At 40.2% G+C, this 15,544-nt stretch overlaps 1 protein-coding gene across 1 annotated transcript in view; it reads left to right on the plus strand.

Annotated features, from left to right (window-relative positions):
• Positions 1-15,544, plus strand: part of LOC311507068 (acid-sensing ion channel 2-like) — a gene marked incomplete at its 5' end in the record, with an annotated part of 110,137 nt that overhangs the window by 63,915 nt on the left and 30,678 nt on the right. Inside the window, one exon of the mRNA XM_084571272.1 lies at positions 11,336-11,486. Within this exon, the coding sequence (XP_084427398.1) occupies positions 11,336-11,486 (151 nt within the window). The remainder of the gene's footprint in view (positions 1-11,335; positions 11,487-15,544) is intronic.

Genomic DNA, 15,544 nt, shown 5'->3' on the forward strand with positions numbered 1-15,544 from the left:
TACGGTAGTTACAAATCAGTGGCAAAAAGCTGTATTGCAATAGAAACTCAGTTGTGTGGTGGACTCTGTGGAACAGATGAATGTAAGGTGGAGCTGTTTTAATAATTGTCTCACCATATTATTTTTTAGCACCTTGTAGCTTCCATATGGAAGACCTTGAGTCAAAGAATGTGTTGGACATTATTTTTAAAATGAAAGAGACCCAAGTCCTCATGCAGTTCAGTGAATTGTAATCACGTTCAACCTCACACAGATTTTTCTGGCCCCATTGTAAGCATTCCTCTTGGTTGCAGACGGCTTTGTATTTATGTTAATTCACATACTGATTAAGTAGCTGTGGGGAAAACGCCCAGTTTCTCAGTTTCTCTAACTTGCAAATAGATGGGGTTGGCATGCTGTTGATTATTATTTTTGCTAATGTTGTGGTAATTATAGTTTCACACAATAGCAGGCATTAAGTATCCTCCTACCCAAGGTACTCTGGTGATTTGATATGGCTGAAATAAGAAGGCAGAAATCACCAGAGAACTTCCAGTATGTTATTAGTTGTTCAGCTTTTCTTGCATTCTTTTCTTGTCTGGCAGTAAAACACACAAACACGGTGATATCTGCACTTTCTCGCATCCTCTCTTACCATGATTATCAACACACACACATATAATCTTTTAAATTGCAGCTGCAAAATCATTAGCAATTTCTGTGATCAGTGGTTATTTCATTTCTGTCTTTGTTATTTCCCGGACCAATGGCTCTGCTGCACAGCAGATATAAAATGCTGCCCCAGCATGGCTGCAAGCGTCTGTCAGGTCAGTATATTACATTGCGTTATTATCCCAGGGTCATTTGTCCTCATTTTCAGGGAAACTAAGCCAAAATCACTAATTCATATGGAGTTGTCACTTACACAAGGAGGAAACTTATGGATGAGAGTTACTTCCTCACCAAAGAGTTTTCTGTTCTCTTTTAGCCTGCTCTTATTTCACTTTTCAATAAAAACACCATTTTGTTATCATGTCAAGGTGCAATATTTTATTCATAGTGAAACTACCTAGGCTTCTTATCGAAAAGTATGACTCGCTTGTACATCTGTTTGCTCTATCTCTTTTCCGCCGCGAATGAGATAAAATAGAAGGGAAGATTTTTTTCAGAGGGAACTACAATTCTTGACCTGAATTGTCACATTACTGCCTCTACTCTTTAAGGGTTATCTCATGATACAAACAATCAAACAACCAACCATAATTTAGAAATACACTACTAGGAAGCTGCAGTGTCCTGTAAAATCTGTTTGTAGGCTGCAAACAGGTAAGAAACTTCAACAGTTCTTCCTTCACTGTTCTGAGTATACACTACTAGGTCTCCTACACAAAGCATTTTTCTTGAAAGACCAGTGAGATACATTTCAAGCTGTGTTATTTCAAGTGACTCCCTCAGCTGATCAAGTGGGGGCTTGTTGGATTCATGAATGTGTTCAGCCTCATCCCTGCAAAGCGTCTGTACGCGCGGCCGTCTCCACATGTGAAGAACCGCAGGCTCTGGATTCCGAACATGGATGTGGATTCATAAAAGGATCATTTGATGCAGTGAACCTTCACAATCAAACTCAGCAGGGATCTACCTATCTAACCAGTCGTTTAGATATGTGGTCAGTGCAGCATAGGGAGTGAGAGCAGTTCAGTGTGAGCATGCAAGGTGTACCAAGAATGCCCTCCAGCACACACCTGGGATGAAACTGTTTACTGCAACCCCATCACCTGTCAAAAATGTTTAAACTGGACAGGATTTCTTTCAAATATTATTTTATACTTCTCAAAACTTGCCTCCAAATGTGTGCCTGGGAAATAAAGTATGGTTAAAATAAGGGAAAGGTTTGATGGCAGCTAATCAGGATGCTAACATAGACTAAGGTATTATGTTTAGAAAGCAGAATGTTTACCTTGTTCTGTGTTTAGAGCTCATGTAACTGGAGTTACCACATTGAGTGAGTTAATGGATATTTTGTTCTGAACCTTTCACTGTTTCAGAACTTAACTGGAAGCCTCATTGGATATTAAGGGATAATGACACTTTGCTGCTGGTATTGATCACAACAGGGTTTCAGGAAGCTGCTGGGTCTAATATATCAATAGTGCTTGCCTGGGGATTGAGCCGATGTGAAGAAAAGTCCCACTAACTCTGAGTTGTCCTTCTTCAAGACGTCATTGTGATGCCACAGATGACAGTGACTGTCATCTCAGCAGTGCATAAGCAAATTTTGGAAGCCATGCAGAACGGACATCCTTCCCATTCGCCACTGAGTCATGTCATCCAGTCAGATGAGCTGGTTTCCCGTTGGTGATTAGGAGCCGCTACAGGTCCTTCACCCCCAGCCCATTACCCAACCTTGCATCAGCCCTAGCAGAGACAGCCAGATTGTGACAGGTGATACAGACAGAGCCCCGCCGGCCATCAGTGAGAGGTGACTTATTAAAAATAATGACTGGCTGTGTGTGATGTGATTGATGAGAGTGGGTTGACAGCTAGTAGTCTGTAGCTATATCTGGACGCCTTCTGCACACTGACATGATTGACGTGTCGGGGGAGACGAGAGAGAGAACATGCCATTTTAATATTTAAATTTTTAAATTTTTTCTGCTCCTGCAAGAAGAAAGTGTGGTTAGAGGGAAAGATAGCAGTACAATTATTATTCAGGGAGTACAAGATGTTCACCCCAAAGTAACTTCACTTTTGATGTCTTTCTGAGGAACAGTCTGAACCAGAAGACCTTGAGGAGTACACTCTATAATAAGGTGAAAAATGTAGGTGTATAGGACACAAGGCTCTAAGATAAATACATTTTAATTCATCTTTTTCAGTTTTCATTGGAGACTTGCGGCATTGGGAGCTATAGTGCTTACTGAGCAAACTTCTTTAGTAGAATGCTGAATATGTAGAAGACATGTTTTTAGAGATGACTTCCAGATTTGTTTGGTAGTTTGAGAAATATCTTTCTTGATTTGTCTTATTTGTTTAATCCATACATGAAAGAAATAGTAGGAATTATTGTTGCTGTTTTTTGTTGAACAACAGTCCGTAGCAGTGGTTTTTCATTTGCAATGATGTCATGGTATATCCAAAAAAGGTTCAAAAAAGGCAACTGGACTTGTAGAATTTTTTGAGAAGACGTTTCACCACTCATCCGAGTAGCTTCTTTAGTTCTCATTTGCAATGATTTTGCATTTGTGTCCTTAATGTGTTGTTGGTCTCACTGTGTCACCAGACACACTCTGTCAACATGTGCTATAGCTGAAGGCGCTACACATGTATTGCTTCTGTGTGGTTGAATGGTTTGTGTAAAGTGCTCTCCAACTTCCCATTAAATCTGCAGTGAATTTGCAAACATGAATTGAGGTACCTGCCCCCTGAGAAAATAGCCATGTGAGTTTCAGGTTTGATGTGGGGATGTTCCTGTTTCACTTCTGTCAATGGCTGCTTCTCCCCTGGCTTGGGAAGGAGAGGTTGGCCTCACACATGGCAGTGGGACTGGACTCTGGATGTGTGGACATGATGTCCTTCAAGTCGTGGTCACCATCTGGCTGGGGTCCTGGGGGCTTCCCTTAGCTTTGGCCGGTCCCATTCTTCTCTTGATCAGGTTTAATTTCATGGATAAAAGAGTGGATGGCAGAGTTTCAAACTGTTGCAGAGTCCAAGACAACAAATCAAACCATTCACTATTTTGGGATAATTTGTCTCCTGCTGCCTCCCTTTATATCTGGCTAATAGCAGGTGATGTACAAAAACCAGATCGTTGTTGGCACCAATACTGGGGCCGTTATTTGACAATCCACATTCAAAGCACTTGCAAATGTGTTTTTACAATACAGTTTTTCAAGTATTGATGACACAAGCCTCACCAGATCACTTGTTGGCTATACTGTGACTCAAATTACCTTACATAAAATGTTGCCAGTGAGTTCTACACTGTGATTAATGCAGATGTTAAATTTTGGGAAAATCAGAGCTTGGTGCATCCAGACAGAGACATATTAGAACTGGCAATGGAGAATTAAAGGTTGGATGGGTGCATCCTTGCTGGGAACAAGTTGGGCCTAGTCTTAACACAGCGTTCTCGGTTTTGGTAGACATATTCTTTCACTCAGCCAGGTTAGCTGTTTTTCCTGTCTCCATCTGTGATATTGAGTCACACCAAGCCAATCGTGTTTGCAGCTCCACACGTTATAGTCATATTAATCATCTCTTATCATGTCACTTTTTGGAGAGGAAAAGCAAATAACCCCATTTCCTTAAATCTTAAATCTTTCTTGAAGGCATCGCTAGAGCTAATAGGATGGCCTTTTGCATATTGGCCAAGCCAGGGCCCTCTGTAGCCTATATGATGATGGATTACACTGCAACGCTCTTGTCAGATACTGTCTGTCCCGATACTCACCGTTTCTGTTGCATGCTCTGTTGTTAACAGCATCCTTTGTCCGTAATGTCATGATGGGATCGACATGAAACATAAGAGAAGCTGATCCTTGAAAGCTGTCTCACATATCCAGGGATACCCAATTTAGGTTGTTTTATACAAAGATGATTTAAGAGGCAAAACATGAAAGATGTTTGATGATGAGAATTCTCTGATGATGGCAAATAAGACAGGAAATTAAAACTGAAACGCTTTCCTGTACAGAACAACCATCTATTCTAAAGCAGCATTGTAATCGATCCAGTTCTCTGTGGCCCCTCGTGGTGTAAACCCCATTATGTTGAAAATTTCTTAAACACACACAGAAGACAGTAACCTTAAGACTTCAATTGTTTCACTCAAAATGTCGTTTCTCACTTTCTCAGTTTCCCCGCTCTGGTTTTTATCTCTCTTGCACTGTTTGTAGTTTCATCGTTCACCCTCCCCTTTCCCCTCTTTCCAAGAAGCATAAATATCTTGCTGGCAGCAGTGACTGCAATCCTTTGTGTCCTATCGCAGCTCTGCCTCACTTATGCACTGCCTTGTAAAATAAAATATTATAGACTGGCATGGTTAAATTACATTAGGGTGGAATGATAAATATGTACCATAAAACTCCCAACACGTCACATAAATGACAGAATTTGTTTAATGTGACATGAAATACGCTAAGGACACGAGAGTGTTTAAGCTGCATAGGAGGCTAACTTTGCATGTGGATAGTAGCGTGCATAAAGCCATAATGATGAGGGAGGCAACTGTGTGTGTGTGTGCGCGCTAAAACTCCTCCTTCCTCATGCTCAGTGCCAACCCTGTCGCTGCATTATTTATCCCCACAGCAGTACAACAACATTTACTGCTGCCACACAGCGGAGAAAGTGCACACCTTGCAACTCAAAGACCTTTTTCATAAACTTTGCTTCTTTCTTCCTCTCGTCTCAGTAAGCCTTAGGGATAAAGAGCCACTCTCTTCTTTTTCTCATCTAACCCTCAAGCTCCCTTTCTGCTTGTTTTTTGTCGTAAAATGCCTGCTAAAATCTCCCATAATGGATATTGATTTGACAGACAATAACACCAGATCACAATAGACAGCTTGTGCAAAAGTAACCTTGAAAGTTGCAGGAGGTTCATGAGAACAGATAAAACTGGTTGGCTGACTGTTAAGCTTTACATTTCAATTTACTCTACAGTGCTTTTCACTTTATATGTGGCCTGCCAGGAAGCAGATGTGATGAGCAAGAGAAGTGTCTTATTACCTGCTTATTCTGTAATGGAAAAATACAAGAGGGTTGCCAGTGGAATGTCATCCAGCAAAAACCGAATGCAGCTCTCACCTCTTCTTCCTCTGTCTTCGTGGAAAGGAATGTCAGCATTTCATAGAGGTGCATTAACGCCACAAACTACAGAAAGTAATAGCTAAGTCAGCATGCTGTACCCGGTGAACAAGCTAGTTCAAATCTCAAACAGACCATAATATTACACATGCAGAGTACTCATTATCTGGCTTTTCCATTTATACATTTTCAGCAGAATGCTGTCTGCATCACTGAATCAACTCGAATAATGAAAAAAGTTATTTGAAAAGGGGCCGATATGGCAGAAACGGCAAACTCTTTCTTGTGGTAGATAGGGTCAGTAACACTGAGAGATTTATAAATATGCCGGTACTCTCCAGGGTATTTTGAGGGCTTGGACACTGTGTGGACAAAAGGCGATAAATAACAGGAGGTGGAAATGGGGAAAATAAAGAAAAGATAGCATCCACTTTCTGCCTTCGACTTTTTGTTTTTTCCATGTGCTTGGCGTCTTGTCAGCGAGCCATTTGCAAAGCAGAGATACTGTAACAAAACAGGACTGCAGGGAAGAACCCAAGATGAATTCAGAACTTCTGTTAGTCAACTTAAAGCAACTGCTTCAGAAAAGGTCAGAAACTTAGACATTAAGACTATCACACTTAATGAGTGCAATTTTGTATTGTATTTGATCCAGACGTATACACATACATTCCTAATTTGTTGCATTGCCCAGGAGCATGTATTAGAATCTAATTTGTGTGTGGTTTGGTGAAGACAACTGACCTTTCATTATGACAGGAAAATACGCTAATGGCCATGTCATCTTTGACTTCTGATTTTTGGAAGACACAACACAGCAAACAGACGAGGTCATGCCGTGATTGTAGCTCCTCTCTTCCAGGCATTCACACTTGCAGCTGTGAATACTAATCAGACATGTTTTATTGGTCAAAGGGCATTTTAATTGGCAGCTGAGATGCACATGCCCTCGTTCGCAGGTTGGTTCTGAGTCCTCTGGCTTAAATAGGGGGAGACTAATGTGATATTGGCAGCAACCCAGTTTGACTTCTCTGACATTTTATACAGGAGCAGGGTTCAATTAAAAATGTGAAAATTTAACAGAAACGAAAAGAAGAGAGACAAGCAGCACACAGGAGTGTGAAATAAAACTTCGCTATAACATTAAAGCAGCAGTTATTGTGTTTAAATAGTTCCATTTGGTAGCAAAGGAACACACTTTAAACACTATTTAACACAAAAACCTGACTATTTAGACAACCAGCAGAATCAGAGCAACATTTACTTCGACATTAAATGCAGTAGTTCAAGAAGTTTATGTGGACACTGATCATTTGCATTGATAAAGTGTCAACCAGGCACAGGTTATCGTGTCCTTGTTTCTAACTTTCTGCGACACTATCCTCGTTAAAGGAGAATTGATAAGCCTTTTTCACCGGTACATCGTTTTCAGGCAGAGCAATGTGCAGCGTGCTATTTTACATTTCCGGACAGTTTGAACGCTCATTACTTTCTCCCTTCTGACAGTTCCCTAAGGTGGCAGCTCAGCGGGGAGGTGAGAAAGAAGGGGGAGACAAAGACAAGGTCAGCAGCGAGGATTTGTAAAATAAGAGAACCCCACTGTCAAGGTTTTGTTAGTGTCTTTGTTATCCAGTGGTTGAAGGGTCTTTCTGTCTACTTGAAGTCTAATGGGATTTTGACCTGATCCTGATCCTGTCTGTCAAACACCATCAGTCTTGACATAAGGAGTGAAGGAGGGCTGAGCAGTGTCCCTGGCAATTCTTTCCTAGATTTAAAAAAAAAAATAAAAAATTGCCAGGGGCAATAGAGATGTTGACAACCAATGTTTGAGAGACAACTGCACAAAAAGAAAATATTAATTCCAGTCTGCGTTACATACAAGTGTGTAATGGAACAGCAAATGACTGCTAGGCAATTATGTTTAATGGTACAGGCTCGGACCAATTAGCTGGCGAGGGTTAAATGGAACACTTCAGTCTCTGGAGGGTTTAGACAGCTGTGTAAATGAAGTTCATCTGAGGCATCGTTAGAAAATGCTTTCATTCTTGTTGAGCATGTCACGGTGTTTGCTAATGAAATGGAGTTGTACCTAATCAGAAATGTTAGCCATGCGCCATATTGGCTCAACATGGAGTTACTCCTCTCAGTATGGAAATGTTTGTGCTGCATATCCACACACTGAAAAAAACTCTGAGGAGTGATAGCACCATGAGTATTTACCTGCTTCACTATGCTCCAGCAACTTGTCGTGTCATTTATTTTGTGCTGGTACATATCTGTCAGGAGCACTTATTTCCTGAGTTTTGCTGAGGTGAATGAACCTCTAATGCTGTATTTCTTTCTTCCGTTCCACGCCGCCTCCGTGTCAGTATGGCATTACAGTCGATCAATCATGTCTGTAAACCATCCATGAAAGCACCAGTGTCGATAAAGGAGGAGGAGCATAAAATGAAAAATCCATCTTAAAACACTGCAGCAGTGGAAAAAAGCTATTTGTCTTCCACTTTGCTGTATTTTTCTGCAATATAAAATATCAGGCCTGGTTATGCCACTAAATTGTGAAGATAGTGTTACTTTCTAGGCTCAGAATCATTAACCAGTCCTGAAAAATCAAGTGAGAAGTGAGAAGAGGCAGAAGTTAACAATCCTGACCAACAGTAGCCTTGCTTGGCCACAGTATGTTTAGTCAAAGAGTAAGAAAGTGAACCTTTTTTTCTTATATATCTTTGTAAACACAAATTGTATTTATGATGCTCACAATTTAACATTTATCATCTACATGAATGAAGGACAGCTGAGTTGACTGCTGTGTTAAAGCCATATGGGATGGAGGGTAGAGATGGAATATTCCCTAGTTTCCCAGTTTTGGTGCATAATTGCACAATTAACCATAATATGAGGCCATAGCTTCTTATAGCACTATATCCACTGAATCTGCACTTAATTGCACGCAATAACAGTTTTAGGCTGACATTAAGCCATCAAGCTATTTTATCTACTGTTGTATTGTTCAGCTGGGAGCGCTGGGAGATACTCTTGTGTAGTTGCTGTGATGTCAAGGAGTTACATACTGGCCTACATGCAGGCCAAAGCTACTGACCAGGCCTAATGTTATTAAATTATAATAGCTTCTAGAGAAGCTTGTTAGAACCAGTCTTAGCTCATCTCACACTGATCCCTCAAGGGTATTCCAAAGTACAGCTGCTGGATGGGCTCGGCTTATTTGTAGATGCAGGACCCATCTGCCACTTTTACCTTTTTACCATGGGCAGCTCATATACACACACACATTTATTAGCGTATGCATGTATATGTAGTGTAATTTACGCCATACATTAAAATGCATGTTTCCTAATTCACATAAGCTATAAGTATCCATATTCAGTTGCCAGTTATTAGGTACACTTAGCTAAAGCTACAGAACAAAATAGCCCCACAAAGTTGAGTCATGGTGTTAATTATGGACGACTCTATAATATATCTGAAGACTACAGAATCATACTGGATATATTAGGTCGTCTACCCTCACTGATAGAAACATTTCACGGTACAGTTATTGTTCGCCTCCAAAACGATCATAAATTTAGATGAACACCTTGTGAACAAAAATTGGACATTTACTGCTGTACTGTTGTATTAGACTGGAGCACCCTGCGTATTAATCACAGGTATAAATGATTTTACAACACTGCCGCACAACCATCGAGATCACACACACACACACAGAGGACATCTGTTATAAAGTGGAATCTGAGACCATGTTTAAATTTTCATTTAGCTGATAGGGGTCCAGAGAGGTTTTGTTACTTCTTATTTATTAAACCGTTTCCATCAGTCACTTCTTATCAATCCGTCATTGCAGCCTTCAAGTGGATGGTTGCTACAGTGATTACTGTTCATGAGTGGAGGCCTCACAAATACAGTTTACATGTTTGCTTTCAGAGGTGTATAAAGTACTTGAAAAAAAATAAAATGAAGTAAAAGTACAAATACCATAACTGAAAATGACTTTGGTAAAAGTTAAAGTCACCCATAAGAAAATCACTTGGGTAAAAGTCTTGAAGTAGCTCACATTAAATGTACTTAAGTATCAAACGTATCTTGTGAAAAAATATACTCAAGTATCATAAGTACAAGTAAAGTACAAAGTATTTTTATAGTACGCATAAAAAATAAATAAAAAAAACACTAGAGTGAGTGAATCAAGTGTCTTGTGTCTGCCTGAGAACAAAATAAAGCGTCTGTCTGCTTAAGAACACAAAAAAGTGCCTCCTATCTCTCACGGGTGACTGTCGTCTTCTACCGAAGGAGATGCTGTCAGTGTGGTAACGTCTTCCGTGTCTTCCTCATCAGCGTTAACTGCGGAGGTAGCCATGTTGATGTCCGCTGCCTCGCGCATCCCGCCCTTACCTCTAAACCTCGTGAGAGTACCGTACATTGTTCCTCTCGTCCTCTCGGACACGCCCATTCCGGATAATCCTTTGATGATTAATTATATTTCTATTTTAATTTGTAACGAGGTGGCAAACGTCACAGTAACAGAGTAAAAGTATATTTTTTAACTTTTAAATGTAGTAGAGTAAAAGTCCTGATTGAAAATAAAACTCAAGTAAAGTACAGATCCTCAAAAAAAATGCTTATACACCTCTGTTTGCTTTACATGCACACACCAACACGCTTTTTGACTGCAGCTTATTAGGGGAAAAGCGAGAGGTGCAGTCCACCTCAATCTTTTATTGATAAATGTGTCTGAGCTGTTTGGTAGCTCAAAGTGAAGGTACAGGGAGACATTAGCAGAGGAAGAAGCCGTTGTCCACATATGTACTTCTAATAGGAGGTGATCACTGTGTCGTTAACACACGTACTTACATGAAAGGAATGAAGAGTTTGTGATGAATTTGCTGTAACTGAAGTTTGGGCCCAATGCTCTCAGCTTTTAAGAGATTAAATGAGAAACTGCTTCAAGTTGTGCATTTGTTGAATCTTTCTGTGGGCTTTATAGTTGCTTTGCTTTACTAAATAAGAGCTGTGCGCAGTCCTCCTGTAGAAAGAAAGAAAGATAATGTGAGAATGAAGGGAAGTGACCGCACTTTTGTGCCAAACCCATCTTTTACAGAGATGTGTTTAACAGTCACAGCGTTCAGCCATTAGGGCTTTGTGTTAGTGTGTGTGCCTGTGTGTGAGTTGCAGTATTTACCATCAGACAATTGAACTAACTTTCACATACAGTAATGTGGAAGCCAGTACACCATACTCTTTCCAGAAATATGCTTTATTAACTGAAGGATAAACAAGCAAATGAGAAACGGGTGCCTCACATACAGCGTGCCTAGCTATAGAAAATGAAGCTCAGGAAACTGGCTAATGTAAGAAATCTAATTGCAACTCATTATAACAACTTAAATATATGGTTTCACTTCTAAATTGATGGTCTAGGCTAAAATAACTGTTGTAAATCAGCCTCAGCTATGTCTGCCTCAATGATACTCTTACAATTTTGTGTCTCTTAGGATTAAAGAACCATTAATTATCAGTCCTGTCTGTCTCCTCTCAGGTGTTCACCAGGTACGGGAAGTGCTACATGTTCAATGCTGCAGAGGAGGGGAAGACACTCCGCACCACCATGAAGGGAGGGACAGGAAACGGCCTGGAGATCATGCTGGACATCCAGCAGGATGAGTACCTGCCGGTGTGGGGGGACACAGGTAGGCTGCAGAACATACTCAACTGTCCGTCTTACTTTGAACAGATCAAAGAGACAGTTCAAAGAGTTAAAATCTAAAACTTCACAAGTCCCCCTGCTTCCCAAATGTTCACTCAGGAAGGATCCAAGGCTTTTAAAGGAGCCCCCTTCTCTTATCTTCCTCAGATCACTGTTGCCAGGTGACTGACAAAAAGATAGACCTTCCCTTTTCAAAATGGTTTTTATATTTCAGTGCTAGGCTAAAAAGAAGATGACAGCTGTCAAACAAAAAGTTAGAAAAAAGTTCCATAATGTTTCTGTTCATGAAGTCAAAGATACTCCACTGCATCATTTGCTTTACAAAGTTTTATGGTGATTATATGAATGACCTTTACCTCTGCACTTGATGAACAGGGGTTATATCTATGTAGTAGGTCCTGTGGACACATTTAGTGGACATGAGTCACTTCTTCCTGTTTTGTGTTCCAGGCTAACACAGTATTTGTACTGTGTACTCTGAGACCTAACGCGTTCATTTCCACAGACACTGTGTAGTTATAAATGAGCTTCATTCTTACCACGTCATGTTGCATTAAAGATCTTTTTAACAGGGGCTGCAACACATTATTTACTTCACACTTCTGTTCTCACTTATTTCATTCTTTTTCTTCATTTTCTTCCTTGTTTTTTACATGCAAAGGAAATATGTCTAAATGAGGAAAAACTAAATAAATATCTGGTTTGAAAAGAAATTGAGATGAGGAAAATCATTAAATGTTAAAACTTTAGGACCAAAACTGTGAGCAAACGTGAGCCTTTGGGCTTTGAGGATTTTTGAATTCTGATTATTTCATTGAGCTATAATTAACACAGAAATGTTCCAGTGTCTCCCTGATGAAATCTCTTTGTTTCTAACCTTTGCAATTCTAAATCACATAAAGCTGCAGAAAAGTGTGTGTGTGTGGTTTTAAAATATGTGAGACGATGTCTTTTTGAATATAGGGGAGCAGCATACATGTACTGTACATGAGTTGACAGTTTATTGTATTGTACCAAGTCTTCAAGGTTTCAGTCCATATCAGGCACTTCTTTTATTCAGTCTTTTATTCTGATGCTGAAGAGACTCTACTGAAGACATTGTTAGTTGCTGCTCCTTCTTTTCTGTTCTTTTAGTTGTTGTGATTTTCCATAGTGACTTATCTCAAAACATATTCAAAACCTTTTCAAATCAAGTACCGAAGCCTCTTTGATAATAATTATTATAAAGTCATGCTGCTTTAAATAGTGGTTCACACTGAGTGTTTTAGGGAGGCTCCCTGCCTCAGTGGTTGAAGCTCATTGAAAGTCAGGCTCACATCTGAGTGAAAGAGCAGACCTTGTCCCCTGCAAATAGCCAAGTGCTGAGCAGCTCAGCAGATGGACATTATTTACTCTGAAGAAAATCCATCATCCAGAAGTTATATCAGCGACCCTCGTGTTCTCCAGCAGGTCCTTCTGCCCCCTGCTCCTGAACTTCTGGTTTTATTTCTGTTTGAACAGGCTGCACTCCAGCCTTCACCTGTGCAGCGCTTGGTGCCCTGTCTCCCAGCAGGTTCCAGTTTTCTTCACCCATGTTTATCCCTGTGAGGTTTAATTAACCCAGATGAGCTGAGTCAGCCTCAGCAGGGAGCACACTGTCTCTTCAACTGAGCCCGGTCCCTGCACTGGGCAGACATGATGACTATACACAGACAATCATCCCCCATCTCCTCCCACCAGTTACCTTTTTTCTTTCCAACCTATCAACTAACTGTCTTCCCTCCTGTGGCTTTTACTATTGTCCATCATCCAGAGGCCAGCAGTGGGTATCTGGGCTTTTATTAGCGCACTTCTCTGCCCAGAAAAATTACAAGAAACATGTTTCATTCTGTGAAAAATGATGGATATAAGTTTGAGCGGTGGGAGAAAACAGATGGCCTGTTGCCTGGTTACTAAGCTTTCTCTTCACTGTGCTGCTGACCAAACTGCTCAGTGAAGGAAATAATAAATGGATAAGAGGTGTGTTTTGGTTATTTTTGTCTGTACTGTGGGTGCCTTGAAGATATTTTCTCAAGTAGACTTTAAATAATTACACAGAGCATCAAGTGATTAGGGCTCAGATTCAGGCCATCATTTACCCACAAGTATTTCTGCCTTTACTCTTTTCTTTTAGGGATTGACAGGAGCTCGAAAGTATAACCTTTGGTTCACAGACGCCTGCTGCTTCTGTGCCGCTCTCCTTGAGCTTTTAACCAAGACAAAAGCCTCTGCACCTTTTCGTGTTTGCTAATTAAAACATTCTTGAAATAGTAATTTTAAAATAATGAAAAACACTAAAAATAATAAAAATAGATAACTCAGATCAGAATAAACAGTTTTCAAAAAGTTCATCTGTAAACTTTGCACAGACTTTCTATCATTTGTGAAACTTTTAACAGAATGGCCTCTTCTTAGAAGTCATTTGAAATTCCAGCATCGGACAGACCACACTGGTATCAGATTCCTCAGGCAGTCTTGATCAAAGTAATGTGTTTACACTCTCGGTACCCATTACATTTAAGTGCAGAGCTTCAATATGTTTGCAAGATAAAAAAAAAGTCCCTTCATCTCAGACTGTGAAACTGTGATGACAGTCAAGTCTGTCTCTTATATCAGACGGCCATCTTTTCCTTTTAATCGTCCACATCACAGTTTTGTAACATGAAACCCCTGACAGTTCCTGAGCAACCAATTACACTGTGCTCACCCACTGCCCTCATTTCTTTTTAACAGCATTATTGATGAAGGGATGCAGAAAGTGATAGATATTCAAAGAATCATGGAGTTCTTAAGCTCTGCATGGAGAAAGGCTTGCTATGTTGTATGCTAAGTTTTTTGTCTCCTTTTTTCTTTGTTTGATTCCCTTTGTCCCTTTGATTGCTGCATTACTTTGTACCAAAGTCTCCTCTTTCTACAGCTACTATCCTCACATCCTTTTTTTCTTTAACACAGTTCCCATTGTATTCACAGCTGCAGGACTCTGTAAGTAAATTCTAGTGGTCACCATCACCAATCTGAGCTGTGCCGTTCATCAGCTAGAATTTGAGCTGCAATTTTATGTGGCAAACACTCAAGTGAAGCCTGACTAGCATTAAAGGGCCCTGCTAAAATCTCACTGTGCCTCTGCACCTTTTCTGTCTGCTGTTATTAAATCAAAGCGATGGGGAAAAACGCTAAAAGAGGTACCTGAAAGGAGCACATATGTTTGTTCAACAAAAGCTAAAGTGCCAAAGTGGAAGTGGACAGTCCTTGATCCTTTTTATCTTTTCTGTGTGCGTGATTTCCTTTTGTTGTGTTTGGACAGTGTGATGTTCTCATGTGTGCAAAATGTGTGTGGCAAACTCTTGCTTCGGCGTCTTTGGAATTTTAGAACTCTTCTACTTTTAGTGCCCCACATAGTTAGCTAGATTGGCAAGCACAAGTGGCAGCAAGGGCTTACTGTTTAATTTTTTAAGCGTGTCTGTATCTAGAAGCTGTGTAGTTTTAGCTATTCCGTTGGTGAAGAAGGATTATAAAATCTTTATACAGGAGACTCAGCTGAAGTAGCATTGGTGACACAAGGTGTCTCTGGATATCTTGCTCATTCTCTGCTCTTAAAAGGATGTTTTTGTTTCCATTTTCCGAGGTGTGCACGGCACCAAACTTATAATAATATTTTGTGCGGACAGTGCAAAAACAACAGTGTACCTTAGCATGAGATTGTTTTATATTTCTTTTAAAAATGTGCCCAGTGTAGATTTGATTTAGTGTCTTTGCAACTTTAAACTCTAAACTTAATCTTTGCCTGGGCATTGAGGGAATGATTAAACAGAGGAGCATGAACACAAAGAGAAATCTTGGAAGTGCTCAGAAAAAATGGAAATTTAAATATTTCCATGACAACTGAAAACCCCCTTTGTTAAAATGGCCTGGTAGCGGTTGAATTAAGCTGGAGGCTTGAGGTTTAGATGAGGGGCAGGCCAACCAACTGTTTATTCACCAACAGAAGTCATCACCAAAAAAAGACATACCACAAAAACAATC

This window comes from Chelon labrosus (genome assembly GCF_963514085.1).
Source record: "Chelon labrosus genome assembly, chromosome: 21".
NCBI lineage: Eukaryota > Metazoa > Chordata > Actinopteri > Mugiliformes > Mugilidae > Chelon > Chelon labrosus.